Source organism: Tamandua tetradactyla, chromosome 5 (genome assembly GCF_023851605.1).
Source record: "Tamandua tetradactyla isolate mTamTet1 chromosome 5, mTamTet1.pri, whole genome shotgun sequence".
Lineage (NCBI taxonomy): Eukaryota > Metazoa > Chordata > Mammalia > Pilosa > Myrmecophagidae > Tamandua > Tamandua tetradactyla.
In genome coordinates, this window is record NC_135331.1 from 22,856,694 (window position 1) to 22,879,798 (window position 23,105).

At 38.1% G+C, this 23,105-nt stretch overlaps 1 protein-coding gene across 2 annotated transcripts in view; it reads left to right on the top strand.

Moving 5' to 3' along the window:
• SART3 (spliceosome associated factor 3, U4/U6 recycling protein) overlaps positions 1–22,548 on the top strand; it is a 44,446-nt gene extending 21,898 nt beyond the window's left edge. For both annotated transcript variants that reach the window (XM_077160116.1, XM_077160117.1), the window contains exons 7-19: positions 3,124–3,279; positions 4,109–4,247; positions 5,350–5,457; positions 7,732–7,809; positions 7,933–7,991; positions 9,110–9,219; positions 13,929–14,041; positions 14,996–15,072; positions 15,702–15,870; positions 17,122–17,576; positions 18,089–18,241; positions 19,277–19,467; positions 20,187–22,548. In XM_077160116.1, coding sequence (XP_077016231.1) covers positions 3,124–3,279; positions 4,109–4,247; positions 5,350–5,457; positions 7,732–7,809; positions 7,933–7,991; positions 9,110–9,219; positions 13,929–14,041; positions 14,996–15,072; positions 15,702–15,870; positions 17,122–17,576; positions 18,089–18,241; positions 19,277–19,467; positions 20,187–20,364 — 1,986 coding nt within the window. In that variant the 3' untranslated portion in view covers positions 20,365–22,548. The remainder of the gene's footprint in view (positions 1–3,123; positions 3,280–4,108; positions 4,248–5,349; positions 5,458–7,731; positions 7,810–7,932; positions 7,992–9,109; positions 9,220–13,928; positions 14,042–14,995; positions 15,073–15,701; positions 15,871–17,121; positions 17,577–18,088; positions 18,242–19,276; positions 19,468–20,186) is intronic.
• The last annotated feature ends 557 nt before the right edge of the window (positions 22,549–23,105 follow it).

Below are 23,105 nucleotides of genomic sequence, written 5' to 3' on the forward strand. Positions count from 1 at the left end.
TCTTTCCAAAAACCAGATTGTATTCCAAATGATGAATGTGCCATAATTTAATTATCCTCATGGATACACAGTTAGGCTTTTTCTAGTTTTCCAGTCTTTTTCTCATTTCACCACTCATTTCACTTTTAAGATCCATAAGTCACATTCCTTGATCTTCAGCTATACCAGCACACATGCACAAAAAATGTATGTGTATGGATATTTATTACTGCACTGGTGAAATGAGAAAAAGACTGGAAAACTGTATTTACTTTTTAAATTAATTAAAACAATTTTTTAAATACCAAAAAAGCACCAAAGCAAGCATTCTTAACTTTTGATCGTTCCGTTCTACATATATAATCAGTAATTCACAATATCATCACATAGTTGCATATTCATCATCATGATCATTTCTTAGAGCATTTGTATCAGTTCAGAAGAAGAAATGAAAAGACAACAGAAAAAAATTCATACATACTATACCCCTTACCCCTCCCTTTCTTTTTTTAAATTAATTTTTTATTTATGATACATGACCACATATGAACACAAACATTCTTATGATATGATCATTGCATTCTTGTTATATAATCAATAACTCACACTATCATCACATTGTTGTATATTCATCATCATGATCATTTCTTAGTACATTTGCATCAATTCAGAAAAAGCAATAAAAGAAAACAGAAAAAAATACATACAATACCCCTTACCTCTCCCCTTCACCAATCACCAGCATTTCAATCTACTAAATTTATTTTAACATTTGCTCCCCCTATTGTTTATTTATTTTTAATCCATATGTTATACTTGTCCATTGATAAGGTAGACAAAAAGAGCATCAGACACCAGGCTCTCACAACCACACAGTCATACTGCGACAGCCATATCAGCATACAATTATCTTCAAGAAACATGGCCACAGGAGAACAGCTCCACATTTTCAGGCAGTTCTCTCCAGCCTCTCCATTATACCTTAACTAAACAGGTGATATCTATTTAATGTGTAAGACTAATCTCCAGGATAACCTCTCCACTCTGGAATCTCTCAGCCACTGACACTTTATTTTGTTTCATTTTTATTGGAATGTATTGAATATGTTGAAGAGTTTGGGGAATAATTTACATCTTTAAAATATTGAGTCTTCCAATTTATGAATAATGGTATAGGCCTGTTATTTAGGTCTTTTCTTTCTGTAAAGCTTTATACATTTTATAAATGTATCCATTGCCTTGAACATATTTGTTAGATTTCTCAGTAGTTTTGATGCTACCATAAACAGTATCTTTTTGAAAATTTTACTTACTAGTTCCTGATAAGTAAAATCGGATTTTTATGTTAATTTTTAATTTATTACACTTGCTAAATTCTTACATTAATAATTTATAGGTTCTTTTGGATTTTTTTTGAATTGACAGTAGTATTACTTGTAAAAGGCATTTTCCCCCCTTCTTTCTTGTTCTTAGAACACTGTAACTTCATTTGCCATACCTCAGGCTCTGGCTCTTCTTTTCTTGTATTTATTTATTTATTTATTTTGACTCATCAGGCATCATTGCTAACTTTGCATTGTAGAGTTAAAGTTTGTTTTATTTACCACATTTATTTCCTGCTTTTTTTGCTTTTCATTCCTCTTGTATCTGAGATCCTTGATCTGGATCACTTTTCTTTTACTTCAAGTGCACCCTTTAAAGTCTTCTTCACTGGAGAGTTCCTGGTAACAGATTTTTTTAGTTTTTGTTTGTCTGCAAGGTCCTTACTTTGCTCTCCTTCTTGAAAGCTACTTGCTCAGGATATAGAATTCTAGATTGACAGTCATTTTCTCTCAACAATTGAATTTATTTTTTCCGTCTTCTGGCTTTTATTAAAATTGCTGTGGATAAGTCAGCTGTCATGACTTAACTCTTGCTTTTTTGAAAGTAATCATTGTTTTTTTTCGCTGGCTGATTATCTCATTCACTTAGTTTGGCATCCTAAAATTTCATTACATTAGGTCCAAGTGTGGCTATCTTTTATTTGTCCTACTCAGAGTTTCTTGGCCTCTTGACTTTGTCTTTGGTATCTGGTATCTTTCATGGCCTAGTGATTAATAAGAGTACAGATTTTTACAGTCAGACTGCCTCAATTTGAATTTTGGTTCTGCTACTTAGTATCTTTCTGACTTCGGGCTATACTCACTCAACTCCCCTATGTCTCAAGTTCCTCATATATAAGGTAGGAAAAATAACTATACCTGCCACATGGGATTGTTGTGAAGATCAAATTCTTAATATATATGAGGCTGGCAAAAATTGGTATCAGTGCTGTACTTATCACTTTCATTTAAATTCTGTCCTTAGACTTGTAACTAATTTGCCATTAATGGAAACTGAGGCTCTAAAACATTCATTGTCTTTCTGTGTACAGAGCCTGTGCCCTCTCCTGCTTGCTGCACATGCTCCCTCTCCCTTTCTTGTTCAGTATAAATGACTTGTGTTTCACAAAGCCTCATGAATGAAATCTTCAGTTGTTATATTATTTATAATAAATAAATTTAAGATAATCTTAAATTATTTTATGGCCACCAGCAGAGTATGGCTGAAGAGAAAGCGAGTAGATCAAGAAGATTTTGGTTGCATGCATTTGAATCAGTGAACGTTCAGCGCAGCCTCCTCCATCTTCTCTGCATGTACCTATATTCTTGTAGGAACTGAGGCTTGTAGAATGAGAAACCAGAAATAGCATAAGACATCAAATCACCACAGTTTGGTTGTGTTCTTTCCACTCAGTAGGTCAAAAAAGTGACTTCTGATTTGGAAGGATAGTTAGCTGTAGTCACTGGCAAAAGTATTTCTCTTTACTTCACTTCCTCATTTATGATTTAAATTTCCTGTGGTCTAGGAATGGATTTAGAAAGGGTTTATGGGGCCTTTGAAACTATTGCCATCACGAGGAACTTTGGACCAAATGGGAAGACTATCATCTGCTTATCAAATTGTAGATCTTGTTGTAGACAAGTTCTCAGTGAGGATTTGTGATTCTTATCTTGGTATAGCCAGTCTCACCAAAATTAATTTTATTTGAAGATTTGTTGTACTTCTTGAGAGTGTAATGTAATCCATCCATTTCAACCTCAGTACAGTTTTCCTTTATTCCAGTTGAAAGCAGAGGCACCAAGACTGGCAGAATATCAAGCATATATTGATTTTGAGATGAAAATTGGAGATCCTGCTCGCATTCAGTTGATCTTTGAGCGCGCCCTGGTTGAAAACTGCCTTGTTCCAGACTTATGGATCCGTTACAGTCAGTACCTAGTAAGAAATTTTAACTGTTCTGTTATCTTGTTTTAAAAATAATTTAGAATCCGTTTAAAGGAAATAAGTAAAAGTCCAGAAGATAGTTGCATGCTGCTCCTCTGCTCTTATTTGCTTTCCTTCTATCCCACTTTTCTCTTCTTTACAAACTCAGTTACCAAACCTGTTGTTTTCAGTTTTAAAACTGATCACTGATTGGAAAAAGTTTTGCTTATAGTCTTTACAAAGTCTTCAATAATAAAACTATAAGAAATATTTTATTATGAAAAAATTTTAAACATGTAAAAGTAGACCGATTAGTAAAATGAAACCCTCAAGTACCCATCACCGTACTTCAACAGTTGGTAACTCATGCCTAGTCTAATTTCCTCTTTTATCTTTGCCTGCATCCCAACCCTTCTGTATTTTTAAGCAAATCCAGAAATCATAATTCAATGTAAATATTTCACTGTGCAGGTATAGAAGATTTATATGAGTGAGAAGGCAGACGAGGTCCATACATTAGGATTTTAAGATTATTCTAATCTAGGATTCCCCCTCCATCACTGTCGTCTTTTTGTTTTTTTCCCTTGCAATTTATTGATGAGACGTTTTAAAGGAAAATTTCATTTGTCAGTTTATTGTGTTGAAAATGTGTAATGGTGAAGTCTTTTTTTTTTTGAAGTCTTAATAATAGAATTTTATCTCCTAACTCTGGAATTCTTTCTTTCTTTATTTTTTACATGCGCAGGCACTGGGAATCGAACCCGGGTCCTCTGGCGTGGCAGGCAAGCGTTCTTGCCTGTTGAGCCACCATGGCCCGCCCTAACTCTGGAATTCTTTATCTTAGGATCGGCAGCTGAAAGTAGAGGACTTGGTTTTATCTGTACATAGTCGTGCTGTTCGAAACTGCCCCTGGACAGTTGCCTTATGGAGTCGGTATCTCTTGGCCTTGGAAAGATACAGAGTTGATCATCAAATGATTTCTGGTGTGAAAATTTTTGTGGGAGGATTCTAAGCTTTTTGTCCCAAGTCAGAAACAGAGTTGTGGTGAAATTAAATCAGTATTCCCCAGGGTGTTTCTTTGGGATATTGGGTATAAGTTACGAAAAGGACTGTATGTGGGAAGTAAACTGGTTGTATCTTTGGCCTCTTAGAAATGTTTTTTTAAAATGCAGTTTTATGAGATATATTCACACACAATGCAATCCATCCAAAGTACATAATCATTGTCTTAGAGTATTATCACACAGTTGTGCATTCATCACCACAGTCAAGTTTAGAACATTTCATTATTCAGAAAAAAAAGGAAAGAAAAAGAAAACCAGAAACATCCCATACCCCTTATTCCCCCCTCCCCCCCAATATTGACTCCTAGTATTGGTGTGGTACATTTGTTACTGCTGATGAAAGAATATTAAGATATTACTCTTAACTATAGTCCATAGTTTGCAATGGGTACACTTATTCCCATATACTTATTCATATTAACACCTTGTAATAGTATCATACATTTGTTCTACTTTATAAAAGAACTGTTTAATATTTATAGTCACAGTCATAGTCCACCACAAGATTCACTGTATTATGCATTCCCATGTTTTAATCTCTAGCTTTCCTTCTAATGACGTACATGACTGTAAACTTCCCCTTTCAACCAGACATTCACATACAATTCAGCACTCTCAGTTATACTAAAAAAAAAGTACTACCACCATCCCTATCCATTTCCAGATGTTCAAGTTCAACCTAGTTAAAAAATCTTGCACATTTAAAGCAACAATTCCCCATTCTCTAGCCTCATTCTCTTAGAGCTTTTTAACATGCTGGTATTCATTGTGATTTTCCAAGAAGTCATAGACTTTTCTTCAGTCCTATTTAACCCTTCAACTCCTATTTGCAGAGCATATTGTGGAATGGGTCCTTTCTACAATATAGTTTGTTTGGTGCTGTATTAGCCTGTCTTTTAAACATTTCACTTTGTAAGCTATGTAGTTTTGTAGTTGGTAAAGGTTTTTATAGTAGACTTACAACTTTATATTAGCTTCTTTTCTAATTGGCAACGAATCCTGACTTTTTCTTTGACTCCAGCAACCTTTGAGAAAGCTTTGAATGCTGGCTTCATTCAGGCCACTGATTATGTGGAAATTTGGCAGGCGTACCTTGATTACCTGAGGAGAAGAGTTGATTTCAAGCAAGGTATTTAAGTTTGTGTGGTTTATTGGAGAACTGAACTTTTTTCTTAACGTACTTTATATGTATACACAAAAACAATAAATTTCAAGGCATACCACAACAATTAGTAGTAGAACATATTTCAGAGTTTGGTACAGGTTACAGTTCCACAATTTTAGGCTTTTACTTCTAGCTGCTCAAAGACACTGAAAACTAAAAGAGATATCAATATAATGATTCAGCAGTCAAACTCATTTGTTAAATCCTATCTTCTTTGTTATAACTCACACCTTGTCCTTCGATCTTTCTCCCAATCTTTAGGGGTATTAGGGTTAATATACTTTTTTTTTTAAATACAGTTTTATTGAGATACACTCACATACCATACGAACCATCTGAAGTATACAATCACTGGCTCACAGTTTCAGCACATAGTTGTGCATACATCCCCATGATCAATTTTGGAACATTTTCATTACTCCAGAAAGGAAAAAAAATAAAAAATAAAACCCAAATCCTCCCATACCCCTTATCCCTCCCCCCCACCCACCCATAGTATTGGTGTGTGCATTTGTTAATTGTTAATGAAAGAATATTAAAATATTACTGTTAACCATAGTCCATAGTTTGCAATAGGTACATTTCCCCCCATGTATTCATTTATTAGTATTATTTTTTAACATCTGTTCCCCTTATTATTTATTTATTTATTTATTTATTTATTTATTTATTTTTAAAGGAAAGACAGAGAGAAGGAAGGAAGGATAGAAGGAAGGAAGGAAGGAAGAAAGGGAAACATTTTTAAACATTTTCTTGTTTTATTGTATTCTGTTTCTCCGTTTTTGTTACATGGGCTGGGGCCGGGAATCGAACCGAGGTCCTCCGGCATAGCAGGCAAGCACTTTGCCCGCTGAGCCACCGCGGCCCGCCAGTTCCCCTTATTATTTATTTTTAATCCATGTGTTTAACTCATCTGTCCATACTGTAGGTAAAAGGAGCGTCAGACACAAGGTTTTCACAATCACACAGTCACATTGCGAAAGCTATATCATTATACAGTCATCTTCAAGAAACATGGCTACTGGAACACAGCTCTCCAGTTTCAGTCACTTCCCTCTAGCCTCTTGAATACACCTTAAACTAAAAAAGGGATATCTATATAATGCGTAAGAATAACCTCCAGAATAACCTCTTGACAGTTTGAAATCTCTCAGCCACTGATACTTTATTTTATCTCATTTCTCTCTTCCCCCTTTCGATTGAGAAGATTTCCTTAATCCCTTGATGCTGAGTCCCAGCTCATTCTAGGATTTCTGTCCCACCTTGCCAGAGAGATTTACACCCCTGGGAGTCATGCCCCATGTAGATGGGGAGGGCAGTGAGTTTGCTTGCTGTGTTTGCTGAGAGAGAGGCCACATCTGAGCAACAAAAGAGGTTGTCTGGGGTGACTCTTAGGCCTAACTTAAAGTAGGCTTGGCCTATCCTTTGCAGGGATAAGTTTCATATGAACAAACCCCAAGATTGAGGCTCAGCCTATTCCTGTGGTTGTTCCCACTGTTTACAAGAATATTAGGAATTCTTCAAATGGGGAAGTTGAATTTTTTCCCCTTTCTTGCTATTCCCCCAAGGGGACTTTGCAAATACTTCTTTATTCACTGTTCAGATCACTCTGGGATTTATTGGGGCGTCACACTGGACAAATCTACAAAATCTCATGCCTTATTCAAGGTTCCATGTATATATGGTGGGTTAATATACTTTTTGATGAGATGTCTGAGTTGCCCAAATACATCGTGATTAGGTAAATGATATAAATTAGCTACTGAAAACTTTTTCTTCCCAGAAATCTTAGCTGTTTATCACTTTAACAAGTCATGTTGTGGATTGTAAAGGTGAATAAGATTGCTGTTTCTCTTAAATCTTTGAACCTCTGAAGGATCTCCTGGCCCCTTTCCCTACCCTAACCACACCCTCCAAAAAAATGACAGTCAGGAAAACCTGAACTTGTACTTGCACTTTCATGTCAGCTGTTACCTCCTGCAGGTAGCCTTCAGCTTTTCTGCTGTTATTATCTCCCTGGCTTGAGGAGACACCCTCTCTTGTGGTCCCACACACAGGACCCTTGCTCACTGGTACCATAGTGTTGTCCCTACTGCACTCTTTCGGTTGACTTTTCCCCCCACCATGTGTCTTTAGTATGATGCCAGCAGGCAGTTTCAGTGCAGGTTAAGAAAAGGTATGCTGTGTGGATTTGGAAAGTTTTTGTACCTTTTTTTTTTTTTTTCCAATTTCTAACAGATTCTAGTAAAGAGCTGGAAGAGTTGAGGTCTGCATTTGCTCGAGCATTGGAATATCTGAAACAGGAGGTGGAAGAACGTAAGTATAGCTCTAAACTACTGCTTTGCAGAGTAGTAGTCTTCTTGCTTGATTCACATTTTCAGTCAAAAGCAGTATATCTTTAAATTACTTTCTAATTTTGACTAATTCTGTTATTTGAAGGTTTCAATGAAAGTGGAGATCCAAGCTGCATGATCATGCAGAACTGGGCTCGCATTGAGGTAAATGTTTTTGTAAATCTGTCACTTTCATCCACCTTTGGATGCTTTTGTCTAATAGATTGGTTAAAATTGATTCAATCCCAGGTAATATGTAGACTGTAAAAATTTATGTTATTTATTTAGCTTGATGCACATTCATTTATATCTTAGTGAAAATATTCTCTCACAGTTAGTTGTTGTTCAGCAGATGTTTTGAATGCCAAGCATTCATTCACTCACTTACTTTTTTCTTCTCCCTGTCATTGCCTCATTCATAAGAACATGCTTACCGAGCATCTACTACCTTTCAGGCACTTTATCAGAAATTGGGGGAACAAGTAGATATGCTCCCTGTACTAATAAGGCTCTGATCTGGTGTTGAAAACAAACAATTTTTCAAGTGATTTGAGGATATGAGTTGAATGTTACTACTGGATTAGAGACAGTAAGATGGGTAAAACATGGAACCTTCCCTGATCATCTGGTCAAATTGGAAAATTTGAATCATGTTTCTTTTTTTAACATGGGCAGGCACTGGGAAACAAACCTGGGTCTCTGGCATGGCAGGCGAGAACTCTGCCTGCTGAGCCACTGTGGCCCGCCCTCTAATTATGTTTTATTTTCTGAGTGGGGAAGTTGGGTTGAAGAAGCAAACATTTATCAAATAACTACTACTAGAAGGGATGTTTATATTATAACTATTTTAAAGAGGAGAAAACTGAAGCCCAGAGAGGGTAGGTAACTTGCTCAAGGTTATTTACCTTGTAAATTTCTGGGCTGGAATTGGATCCTAGGTTAGTCTTTCTCTTTCTACATTGCCTCTTAAGCACTTGTAGTTAGGTTTGATAAAAATACCAGTAGCTGTCCAATACTGTTTCTAAGTGCTGTGGGCTCCCATTCTCTCCTTAAGCAGTATCGGCAGACAGCTTGAGGCTTGTAACTTTAGAAAGCTGAAGTGGTTGGGCTGAACCTGTCACCACTAGAGGGAGGCCTGAGGAATTTCCGGAGAATTCTGTAAAAACGGACATTTGTGCATATCTGTTGAAGTCTCTTTGATAATGCTGAAGTCTCTTTGGTAATGGATGTTGATGCTATAAGGTTTGGGTCATCTCCTTACTGATCCTAATAATTCATTTTAGGCCCGACTATGCAATAATATGCAGAAAGCCCGGGAACTCTGGGACAGCATCATGACCAAAGGAAATGCCAAGTTTGCCAACATGTGGCTTGAGTATTATAACCTCGAAAGGTAACTGACCTTGGGGCAGTACTTATCAAATATACACTTGTCTTTAATCCTAACTGACTTCCTGCCAATTTGGGCTTTTCCTCATAACAAATCTGCTTTCCTTCATCCTGTCTCTTTCCTTATTGGGGGTATTTTTATAGACCATAATATAAACTTTTTTTTGTATAATGTAACATATATACAAGTAAAGAAAGAAAAAAGCAATTATTTTCAAAGCACTCTCCAAAAAGTAGTTACAAGACAGATCCTATAGTTTGTCATGGGCTGCCATACCATCATCTCAGATATTTCCTTCTAGTTGCTCCAAAACACTGTAGATTAGAAGGAATGTTAATATAGTGATTCAGCAGCCAGACTCCTTTTCCATTAATCTATAGGAATCTTTGGGGAATGCCTGTTCTGACTTTTTCATGTTGAGAAGGGGTGTCCACACTAAAGGATAGGGGGATGAAATTAAGTGGTGGTCCTAGAGAGGCTGGCTGGTTTTAGAATTTAGCTGACCTAGAGACCCCCTTGGAATTACACATTCCAGGAAGGCAAACATAGTGCATGAATTCTTTATTATAGAGTCACAGTTTGAGCCGTAGGTGTTCTTAAAAGTCATTAGGAGGTGATGTTGATTGGTGTTTAGTAAGCCATGGCAGTTAGCACTATCTAACTGAAGCTGGCTGCTTCCAGAACAGCCTTTTGACTACATTTGCTCTCTCTTTGGCCACTGATGGCTTATTTTATTATACTTCATTTCTTCCTTTTGGTCAGGAAGGCATTGTTAATCCCATGGTGTCAGAGCCAGACTCATGCCTCATGTTGTCAGGGAGATATTCACCCCTTAAAGGCTTATACCATATAGCAGGGAGAACAATGATTTTCCTTGCAGAGTTGGGCTTAGAGAGAGAGAGGCCATGTTTGAGCAGCAAAAGAGGTTTCCTGGAAGCAACTCTTAGACCTAATTCTGAGTAATCTTAGCTTCTCCCTTACAGAAATAACTTTCCTAAGAGCAAGTCTCAAAATTGAGGACTTGACCTACAGAACCCCATAATATTTTATATCTAGGGCTCTTCTTATCGTTATGCTTTTCTTTTATGTTTGTTTTGTTTTTGTATATGAATGTCTTATATGACTTTTTGGGGGGTTACTTTTATTCTTTTTTTTTTTATTAATTAACGGGAAAAAAGAAATTAACCCAACATTTAGAAGTCATACTATTCTTTATTTTATTTATTTTGTATACATAAAATAGAAAATACTAAAAGGTAAATAGAAAAAAACATTAGTCATCTACAATCACTGACCCAGAACTAACAACTGACAGTTAATGGTTTTGTTGTATATTCTTTGAAACTTTTCTGTGCTTAATTTTTTTTAAATGAAAATTCAAACATAGCATACATTTATAAACTTTTAAAACTATTTTAATTAATTAATATATACCTGATAATGTGTGTATATATATATATTTTGCATTGGCAGGCAATGGGAACTGAACCCGGTTCTCCAGCATGGCAGGCGAAAACTCTGCCTGCTGAGCCACCATGGCCCTCCCTATACCTAATAATATTTGTAACATGGGGAAGGTATAAAGAATATGACCCTACCTTGCCTCTTTTACTATAGCTTGTATGTCAATTAATTTGTTTTTTTTTTGGCATGGGCAGGCTCTGGAAATTGAACCCGAATCTCTGGCTATGGCAGGTGAGACTTCTGCCATTGAGCACCATTGTACTGCCCAATAAATTTGCTTTTTTTTAATTAATTATTTTTATTATACAGGCAGGCAACTGGGAATCAAACCCAGGTCTCCGGCATAGCAGACTAGAACTCTGCAACTGAACCACTGTGGCCCGCCCAATGAATTTGCTTTTGTATGACCTTTTTTCCATTTTTAATTTTTTTCTCTCCTAACTTAAAAAATAATGCTCAATTTTAAAGTTGAATAGTTACAAAAGTATAAGATAGAAAGTGAAAGCTTTCTGTAACTCCACCCCCAGGGTTGACCATTATTAAAGCAGTATTCCTCTAGATGAGTAGTTTTCAAATTTTTTGGTCTTAGGATCCCTTTACCCTCTTAAAAATTATTGAACACACCAAAGTTACCATATTAGAAATTAAAACAGAAATTTAAAAAATATTTTAATTTTTAAAAAAATAGTAAATCCATTACACTTAACATAAATACCTTTTTTTTAAAAAGAAAAGTTACTATATTTTCCAAACCCTAAAATAAGTTAGTGATAGAAGTGACATATTTTATCTTTAGCAAATGTTTTTAGTCTGGTTTAGTTGAAGACAGCTGGATTCTCATATCTGCTTCTGCATTCAGTCTGTTATAATATATTGGTTCCATTGAAAAGTATGGAAAAAACTTGGCCTAACTCAGTTAGAGAATAAAGAGGGGTATTTTAATAGTCTTTTCAGATAACTGGATATTTTCTCTTGATAGAATGCCAAAACTCAAGTAGCTTCTTAAAGGTGTTGCAGTCTGAAACCATATCGATGAATTTCTCAGACTCTGTATCATTAACATCCATTGGTGTATTTGGCACTTTGAATGAACCTTTTACCCATGTATGTTTCTGTAGCTCATGTATTATTCTTTTGGAAAATACTGATTTACTGAGTCATCTAGCTATTTCAAATATTGACACGTTTCACTATACAGTACTAACAAAATCCCATTTGTTAGTATCCTTACCAGTCTCAGTAGAAAAATTTTTAAGTAGGAAGCTGTCAAACTCATAGTTCAACTTCTGAAATTATAATTTTTACTTGAAAGCTCAAATCTTATCACTGGCAACAAATAACATCAATATTTTCCCTTGAAGTGACAACTCCCTTAATTTTAGAAAAAATGCCTGCCAGATACCAAGGTGTGAATAACCATAACCTGTCAGCTATTCTTTCAAGTAAAAATAGTGGTTCATGAAAAAAGTGACTAGCTCAACTCAGACCTTAAACAATAATACATTTCTCTGAGACAACCATTGTATCTCAGTATGCAGTAGAAGTGTTTTATGTGTACTTTCCATTTTGTCACATATATTAAAAAGATATGTACTGGGCGGGCTACAGTGGCTCAGCAGGCAGAGTTCTCACTTGCCATGCCAGAGACCTGGGTTCGATCCCCGGTGCCTGCCCATGCGGGGAAGAAAAAGAAAAAAAGATATGTACTGCCTTAATTTGCACTAAGGGCCACCATTGCTTTCTGTACCCTCAGTGTACAGGTCAACACAGGGAAAAAGGCAAACAGTGTTTTGGTATTATTATAACAGTAGTTTTAACTTTGCATACCCCTGAAAGGGTCTTTGACACTTCTGGGATATGTGGATCACACTGAGTACTGCTGCTTTAAATTTTTTCTGAGTGTCCTAATAAATATTTACAAACGCTTACTTGTAATTTTTTTTTATAGGTTGTCTATTTTTTTTTAATCTTTTTATTTTATTTAATACCAAAAAACACAAAGAAAATGCAGACATTCCTATTTTGATCATTCCGTTCTACATATATAATCAGTAATTCACAATATCATTACCTAGTTGCATATTCATCATCATCATCATTTTTTGGAACATTTGCATATATTCAGAAAAAGAAGTAAAATGAAAACAGAAAAAAAATTTATACATATCATATCCCTTACCCCTCCCTTTCATTGATCACTAGCATTTCAAACTAAATTTATTTTAACATTTGTTCCCCCTATTATTTATTTTTATTCCATATGTTCTACTTATCTGTTGACAAGGTAGATAAAAGGAGCATCAGACACAAGGTTTTCACAATCACACAGTCACATTGTGACAGCTATATCATTCAGTCATCATCAAGAAACATGGTTACTGGAACACAGCTCTACATTTTCAGGCAGTTCCCTCCAGCCTCTCCACTACATCTTGAATAACAAGGTGCTATCTACTTAATGTGTAAGAATAACCTCCAGGATAACCTCTCGACTCTGTTTGGAGTCTCTCAGCCATTGACACTTTGTCTCATTTCCCTCTTCACCCTTTTGGTCGAGAAGGCTTTGTCAATCCCTTGATGCTGAATCTCAGCTCATTCTAGGATTTCTGTCCCACATTGCCAGGAAGGTCCACACCCCTGGGAGTCATGTCCCATGTAGACAGGGGGAGGGTGGTGAGTTTGCTTGTTGTGTTGGCTGGAGAGAGAGGCCACATCTGAGCAATTTTTTAAACGAAATGATACTGATTTATAACTGCTATGATTACCAGTTTATCTTACCCTGAGAATTCAAAAAGATAAGATTCTAGGCGTGGATTTCAGCACTCTCCTGGATTCATGATTCTCCCCTTGGGTAGGACTGCATAGTAGAACTTCTGTAGAGACTTGATCAAATTATATATAGTTGCTGAATAACCTCCTTCATGCATTGCACAGTTGAGTATTGTAGTGACAGAAAAAGTGATTGCAGACCACTGCTCCAGGTGCATTTTTCAATAGTACCTACCTGCTGAGGGAAAGAGTGGTTTAGAAGAAAGCCTTAGTTTATGATGTGGGACTTGTCAAAAAATGAGAAAACATTCAAAGTAGTAGGTATTGCAAATGGCTGTTCTGAAAGCGAGGCTCTCCTGAGAAGATAGAATTGTCAGAGAGGTTTGATCCTTGGCTCTACCTGTAAGGAAAACTTGCTCCTCCCTCTGTGCCTTCTGCTTTGTGTCCTGGTGGCAGCAGTGGTTTGTTTTCTGCCCTAGGGCACATGGTGACACCCAGCACTGCCGGAAGGCTCTCCATCGGGCCGTCCAGTGCACCAGCGACTACCCAGAGCACGTCTGTGAAGTATTACTTACCATGGAGAGGACAGAAGGTGGGGACCCTCAGCTCTCTGCTTATGGCTGGAGTATGACCATTTGTTATTTGGTCTCAAGTAGGAGCATCTGATTTTTCATACTCCTCCAGGGACAGATATTTTTATGGCCCCAACTAGAACTGTAAACTTAGAATGTCATATGTTGCCCACCAGTGGCAGTGGGTCCTCCTGCAGCTCTTCTCAAGTTCTTGAAATATAAGGGTTTTCTCATCATTGCTTGTGGTGGGGGCCTGTCCTGTTCATTGTAAGATGTTTTGCAACATCACTGGCCTCTGCTCACTAGGTGCAAGGAGCAGTCCCCCCATACTGGACAATGAAAAATGATTCCAGATTTTGCTACTTGTGTTCTTGGGGCAAAATTGCCCCTGGTTGGGAACGCCTTCTCTAATGCAATAAAGAGCTTAGTGAGGCAAACAGCTAAATTGGTTCTTTGGTCATATATGCATCCCTTGTCAAATTTCAGAGCCGTGAATATCAAATTTTGTAACTACAACTTATAGTAAAATAATGTGAATTTATCCATGGGTGTTGATGAATCACTCAGAACTGGAAATAAAATACCCAGACAACAGCAATAAGAAAAGAACAAGAAAAACATCCCAACGTTGATTACTTTGAGGAAGGAAAGTTTATCTCTTTGAGCCCTTAAAATTCTTAAGTTTAATATAAATAACTTTTGCATTAGACTTTTTCATAATCTTTGCATTGAGAGCCCATAATAGAACATGTCCTGGTTTTGAAGTCTCTTTTCTGAAAGAGAAAGAACATATTAAACAAACCTGGAAGGACTATTGAATCCCAAATTTCAAACCTGCACTAATTCTTAAAATGGGGAGCTGACTCTCCAGTTCTTTTTGTCTGATAAAAGATATGGGAAAATTAAGAAAATGTGTATTTTCTTATCTCTGAAAATCCTAAAAAGCAAAAGTGTTCTTTTTTCCTTTTCTCAAGGTACTTTAGAAGATTGGGACATAGCTGTTCAGAAAACTGAAACACGATTAGCTCGTGTTAACGAGCAGAGGATAAAGGTAATGACAATATTTATTTGAAGTCTTTGGAACTGGTAGCTATTTTGACTGCTTCGTATGACTATTTCCTATCAAAGTCTTTTAGGTTTTCCTAGGAAGTATCTTTTACTCAGAGTATTAATAATGAAATATTTGAATTAATATTTCAACCTATCTTGTACCATCTTTTTTAGATAGTTTTAAAACTTGCTCCAACAACTATTAATACTTTTCCATGTAGTGGGAACATTTGACCTTAACATTTACGGGAAAAGATTAAAAAGAATAAAAAGGGCCAACCAGATTCTGTTATTCATAGATAACAAGGGAGCCTCACTTAACCCAATGAATGGAATGTGAATACCTCCAAATTACTTAGAACCCCAGTTTTATAGTTTTTTTCCGGTGAATAACTATTGAGGCTACTGCTAAAAATACATTAGACTTGAGATAACAGACTCCTAAGAAGCTCGAATAAGCCTTGTAGTGGGATGATTCTGTGGGTGGCTTCTTTGTCTTTTTCTTGATTTCCTCTTTTCACTTGGGTAATGACTTTCCACTCATCCTCTTTTGTCTTTGGTCTCATTACAAGTCAGTACAGTTAATGTAATCGTGGCATGCAATGATGCATCATATTCCCAACTTTTTAGGCTGCAGAGAAGGAAGCAGCCCTTGCCCAGCAAGAAGAAGAAAAGACTGAACAACGAAAGAGGGCCCGGGCTGAAAAGAAAGCATTGAAAAAGAAGAGAAAGATCAGAGGTGCAGACAAACGCAAAGCAGATGAGGATGATGAGAAAGAGTGGGGTGATGATGAAGAAGGTAAAACTTTTTAGAAATTTTATTTTAAAACATCTCAAACTTACAAAGAATTGCAAAAACAGTACAAAGAACTTTTTTTCAACCCTAGCCCATTTGGCTGTAAGTTGTGAGCCTGATGGATTTCTCATCACGCTTTCAATATTTTAGGGTGTATGTCTTGTGTATGCACACAAGGACATTTTTCTACAAAACTATAAGTACTTCATCATATTTATTTTCGTATCTGTCTTTGTATATTGAAAACAAGGGTTCACATCATCTCCAATTTCAGTCTAGCACCACAGGGTTCTTAATTTTTTCCCTTTTCGTATTTGTAATGCTCTTCTCTGACATTGAGAAACCTGGCTCCCAGTGTCTTCAGTGTATTAACTGATCAATCTCTGTATGTTTGTAACCAACTTCCTATCACTATCTTGCCTCCACGCGGGAGCCCTCCACCCTCTTGGGCACCAACATGAAGGCACACAATAGCCTGGCATTTTTTGTGGGCAGCAAGTACTTGGGATTCAGCTCTGCTGCATGGCAGAGGGTCAGACACAGTGGTGGATACAACTGGAGCAGTAGGCAGGCCTGCCAGCAGGGCCCACCTCAGGGATTCTCTCAAAGAGAGTGTGCAGTCTTTAGGGTGTTGAGAACGCAGTGGGGGAATTCCTTGAAATGTCTGTAAGCAGGGGCTCCCTTTAGATTGAATTTCAGAAAGTCCCTCTGGAGACAGTGTGAGAATGCCTAAGTGTGGACTTAGAATGTTGCTAAATTTGCTTGAAGGATCTAAAATAATATTGACAGTTATTTATAAAACAGACTCTTTGCAGTGCTTTTCAATGTGGAGCATGTCCATCAGAGTCACCTAGGGTGCCTCTTATGATGCACCTTTCCAGGTTCCCTCCCACACTTGGCTGAGGTGGGCATTTTAGGAAAGGGGTCCCAGGATTTGCTCTCTGAAATTTGAAACTCTCTTTTTATGTAGTTAGAAGTAGACAGTGGGGACTTCTGTTACCACTTTGACTTGATGTAGCTCATTTTATCTTTATGTAATTGGGTCCCAGAAAGTGGTGGGACAGGTATTTTGGGTCAAGAAAGACTTCACAGAGCACACAGTGCTTGCACCTCAGGCTCTGTAGTGAGAAACAGGTGTTAGCAAGTGCAGCTGTTATGGATTAGTCACACGTACTGGGAAGAGCACCGTCACTTATTAACCATTGCAGAGGAGAAAGAGTTAATCATGGATGCTTTGTTTTTGAAAACCTATAGAGCCACCTTCCAAACACAGAAGGGTTGAGAACAGTGTGCCTGCAGCTGGAGAAGCACAAGACAGAGAAGCAGAAACAGGACTTGTCGGGGAAAGCACACCTGCAGATGTCAGTTCCCCTTTAAAACCGAAGGACAAGGCGGGCCCCCTGAAGAGGGACGTGCCGAAGGTGCCCCATGACAGTAGCAAGGACCACGTAACCGTCTTTGTCAGCAACCTGCCCTACAGCATGGGTGAGCCTGATGGGAAGCTCAGGCCGCTGTTTGAGACCTGTGGGGAAGTGGTTGAGATCCGCCCCATCTTCAGCAACCGGGGAGATTTCCGTGGGTACTGCTATGTGGAGTTTAAAGAAGAGAAATCGGCCCTGCAGGCACTGGAGTTGGACCGGAGGAATGTGGAAGGCAGGCCAATGTTTGTTTCCCCTTGTGTGGATAAGAGCAAAAATCCTGATTTTAAGGTATGTTTTTGTAGAAATGTATGACCCTTGTGTAAGTAGGAATACTTTTGATAGACTGCCTACTTTTTTCTTGAAGAAACTAACATTTGGAATAAACATAGGTTTTTTTATCCCGTATTAAGAACTAAACTTCAAAGTTAACTGAGGTCTGATTCTTGGATTGGTCAATTACAGCTTTCTTTGATTGACTTAATAAAATTAGAAATTGTAGTAATGGCTGTCTTCCATTAATGCTTAGAAGTGACAAATACTGTACTAAACGTTTTATATATTGCCTCACCGCATCCTCACCCCAACTCTGAGAGTAGCTACTAGTGTTCTGGCTAGTTTATAGATGACGAAATGGTGGGTTAGAAGGTTATAAAACTTGCCCAGGGTCACCTCCGTACTGAGTTGCAGATCCCAGATTTGGACCAGGTGAGTTCTGTAGAGGAGGCTGGTACCGACCAGAACATGGTATACTGGCTTGTGCTTCATGTTACTGAATTTCTTTGCTTCCCTTCTTCCTGTAGGTGTTCAGGTATAGCACTGCCCTGGAGAAACACAAGCTGTTTATCTCAGGTCTGCCTTTCTCCTGCACTAAAGAGGAACTGGAAGAAATTTGTAAAGCTCATGGTACCGTTAAGGACCTAAGGCTGGTAACCAACCGGGCTGGCAAACCAAAGGTCTGCATCTGAGTAGATGGCACTGCTTTCCAGGTTTGGGAGATTCTCATGGGGGTAGATGGATGGGTAAGGGAATAGCTCTGGCCAAGCTTTGTTTCCACATCTTTTCAGAAATTAATTAGTTTAGAGTGAGTTCCAGTTTGTTTGCTAAGAAACAAGTGATAGCTTAACAGAAAGACAGGTGCACTTGGTTCTATGTACATCTGGAGTCAGATTAACCTGTTTGTAGCAAATTGTACTAAAAAAGAGTAAGACCTTTGAAAAAAAGTTACCATGAATTAGTAGGGGCACAGTGCAAGCCCCTGGCTTATGGTGCCTGTGGGGCAGTGCTGTTGCTGGAGGCACCTGGGGCCTCAGGGTAAAGTGTCCCTCTTCTGCAGTTTCCCACCTCCTCCCTCCGGCTCTTTTACAAGAGGCCTCCATCCAGTTCACTCCCTTCGTTGGAGTCCCCTTTATTGTGTCCTCCCCTCTTGCCTCCTCTCTCCTGAGCTTTATTCTTTTAGTCTCCTGTTAAATCCTTGGTGAACCCACTTAAGTATGATTGTAGATTCTCATTCCCTTTGGCCCACCCATTATCTAGGTTGAGTTGGCTGTAGGAAAATAAGGGAGGGGGCGGAATGCAAGGAGACATGAAGGTTTTCCTGGGCACCTGGATTGTTCACCCTGGGTCCAGTCCACCTCTTCATCTTGTTTGCTGGATTTATACTTACCTAGCCCCTTTCTCCCTCCCTTCCCCCATCCCTCCCTCCCTCCCTCCCTCCTCCTTTTTTTTTCCTGGAACAAGTACAAGGTACTGAACTTAAAATGGTTTTCTTAAGTTAAAATTATTAATTAATAGGGAAAAAGAATAAGGAAGGGAAACAAACCTAAAAGGATGGCATCAGTGGGGAAGCCTGACCTGGATACTCCTGAAGATGCCTGCTGTATATTGGTCCATTGGTACAAGGCCAGGGGTTTTAATAAGGAACCTCTCATGAGAAAGTTGTCTTCTGAGTTTGCAGCATCTGACCTGGATCTGGATTTTGCCTCTTTCAGGGCCTGGCTTATGTAGAGTATGAAAACGAATCCCAGGCCTCACAAGCTGTCATGAAGATGGATGGCATGACGATCAAAGAGAATGTCATCAAAGTGGCAATCAGCAATCCCCCTCAGAGGAAAGTTCCAGAGAAGCCAGAGGCAAGGAAAGCACCAGGAGGCCCCATGATGCCGCGGCAGATATATGGAGCGTAAGTTTTCCATGTTGGTCTAGTGAAAATTTTGTTCTGTTGAGTACCAGTTCTTGGGCTGTGAAGGCATCAGCCATGGATGAGTTAGTTTTCTGTAATTCCGAGTGAGTACGGAATGCCAAGGCCTTCTGTTCATTGTGGTGATCCTACTGCAGCTGGAGCAGAGCATATGGAGCAAATCGGGTGGAGTGCAAGCCCAGGAAGCATCAGCTCTTTCTGAGTGGTTTCTGCTAGCTTATATCTGTGATTTATTTAAGGTACAGCTTTTTAGATGGTGATTGTTAAGATCTTCTTTGCTAATTAAATCCATATATGTTTTAAACAAATCTGACAACTGTGTACTTGGAAAAATGACTAAGAGTTCCTCCTTTTTTTAGCTATGATCCACATAAAAGTTACACTTTTTACCTGCTGGGGATAAGACAGCAAAATTGCAAGGTTATTTGGTGAGTCTGAAAGATTCCTGCCATTTTTATCCACCCCAAATGTGACCACTGCATGGGGTTAGTCCTTGCCAAAATGGTGAAAAAGACAAAGCTTCTTAAAGTGATTTTTACCTAAGAGCGGAAGTTAAGGAGACAGGGATCATCTTATCCTTGTTTTTTACTTTGTATCTTTTAACTTTGGTTAATTTAAGACTATCCTAACTTATCTTCACAAATAGATCACGGACCATGGGTTGTTGCTTTAAAAGGGACACTCAGTGTTTGCTCTTCCAGGCGGGGAAAGGGAAGGACCCAGCTTGCTCTTCTGCCTCGCGCCCTGCAACGCCCCAGTGCTACTGTCCCTCAGGCTGAGAACGGCCCTGCCCCACATCCAGCAGGCGCCACTTCAGTGGCGTCTGAGGCGCCCAAGATGTCCAATGCCGACTTTGCCAAGTTGCTTCTGAGAAAGTGACCAGGACTCCGAGAGAAGAGAAATGCCTTACTTCTTGCTGGTCAGGAAGACCATCCATCACCTAGCTGCATGCTGGACCTGGGGCGCTGCTCTCCACAGCACTGTGGGCCTGATGCAGCACCCAAGTGTATTTTCCTCTGGTTTAGACAGAAAGGGAAAAGGGTGTTCCAAGTAAAGAGGCTTCATATGTTCCCTCACATTGAGGGCAAGAGGAGGAAAAAGCTCACCGTTTGGGCACAGGTTGTAGTTTCCTCAGACACTTTGTGTCTTAAACAGTGTGAGAAACAGAAGTGAAATTTGAACACAGTTTTTGAGACCCACTTGTCCAAATGGTTTGGCCTACTCTGGCTCCCTTTTATGAGACACTTGTCGTAATTACACCCTGCACAGCACATGTGCCCACGACTCTCATTTTTAAAAGACAAAATGGCAGATGCTAGTAATTCACCAGAATGGCCTATTTTAGTAAAGGGGTGGAGATAGGGGTGGTCATGTAAAAAACATTTGATGGATTTTTGTTCAAGGGACTGTGTGTTTTTATATTACGTATTTGTAAATGACATGTTGACTCATTGTTTTTATGTTTCCTAAAAGCAAAATATTGGCAACGTTTGTTTTGTATAAGAATTCTGTATGCTACCTACTGTGATCCATTTTCTTTGCCTAGTGACTAGTGACCTGTGTTCTTTGTCTAAATATTGCATTTCAGCCCTTTGGTTTTGTTTAAACACCATGTCAAGTACAAACATAAACTCTCCTTATTTAGCTTTGTTTAATTAAACTGAAGTTTTCTTAAAAACTTCTTGCCGAATGGTACTCAGATGTTCGTTCATATAGGGATGTATTTTGAAATGGGTGTACCTTGCTTTCCCTAAAAGATGTGTAAATAGAATTTTTGTAAACCAAATCCTAGTGTCATGTTGATTTAAACTATGTCAGTAATTATTACTACTGAGCTATGATTTAGTTCAGTTTTAAACTTCAGTTAATAGTAATTTGACACTTTAGCTTTTTTAACCTCTTATCTTTTTTTACTTTTTTCTCTTTTATTTATTTATTTTTTAAACACAACATACAAACATGGAACATTCTTGCCATATGATCATTCCATTCTTGGTATATAATAAAAAACTCACAAAATCATCACCATGATCATTTCTTAGAACATTTGCATCAATTCAGAAAAAGAAATAAAAAGAAAAAAGAAACTCATACATACCATACCCCTTACCCCTCCCTCTCATTGACTGCTAATATTTCCATATACCCAATATATTTTACCCTTTGTTTCCTCTATTTTTTCTATACCCCTTACCATTCCCTTTCATTGATTACTAGCATTTCAACCTACTAAATTTATTTTAACATTTGTTCCCTCCATTATTTATTTATTTTTAATCCATATGTTTTACTCATCTGTCCATAGTGTAGATAAAAGGAGTGTCAGGCACAAGATTTTCACAATCACACAGTCACAATGTGAAAACTTTATCATTATAATAATCATTTTCAAGAAACATGGCTACTGGAACACAGCTTTACATTTTCAGGCACTTCCCTCCAGCCTCTCCAATATACCTTAACTAAAAAGGTGATAGCTATATGATGTGTAAGAATAATCTTCAGGATAACCTCTTGACAATTTGAAATCTCTCAGCCACTGATACTTTATTTTATCTCATTTCTCTCTTCCCCCTGTATCAGTTGAGAAGATTTCCTTAATCTAGGATTTCTGTCTCACCTTGCCAGGGAGGTCCACACCCCTGGGAGTCATGCCCCACATAGAGGGGGAGGGCAGTGAGTTTGCTTGCCATGTTTGTTGAGAGAGAGGCCACATCTGAGCAACAAAAGAGGTTCTCTGGGGGTGACTCTTAGGCCTAATTTTAAGTAGGCTTAGCCTATCTTTTGTGGGGATAAGTTTCATATGAACAAACCCCAAGATGGCATATCTCATCTTTTATCAAGTATTTGTTGCTTTGAAAGCAGCATTGCCAGTTAAGTAGGAGAAGCTTGTACTCTTGGGGAAAAACAAAACAAAATGGAATTCTTTTATCTGTAATGAAAATCAACTCCTGAATTATGTATTTTGTAGGTTTTGTTTTTCTGCATCAATCAGGCTTTATACCTTTTTTAACCTAAAAAGTTTAATGGAAAAATTTAATCAGATAAAAATGTAGAATACTGTCACGAACTCCTGTGTACTTGTCATTGAGCTTCAGCATTTCTCACCTCGTAGCCCAGCTTTCTTCATCTCTACCCTTCCTACTCTCCTTTTTTCATATATTGAGGCAAATCCCAGATTTTATAGCTTTCATCCATAAATATTTTAGCATATATCTCTAAAAGGACTTTAAAAAGAAACTAAATAATTTTATTATTACTCCTAAAAAGACAGTGGCAATACTTTAATGTTATTAACTTAAGTCAAATTTCCGGTTTCCCAGTCTCATAAACGTTTTTCCCTCCTAAGTTATGATTGGCTGATAAGCCTTTCCACTTGCCTTTCTTTTTACCCTTACAATTTATCTGTTAGATGCTACTCCTGAATTAAATTCTAGCGGTGGCTGTTGTGCTCTAATGCTGCATCTTCCTGTGGCATTCTCTGTGACAGTCTGCTTGCTTCCTCCCTGAAGCCCATTTAGTTGTCTAAAGTTAGACAGATAGCTCCTGATTAGGCTCCTGGCAGCTGGGGTCACGGTATTCAGTTCAGGATCTGACACTTGAAGAGCCATGTATATTTC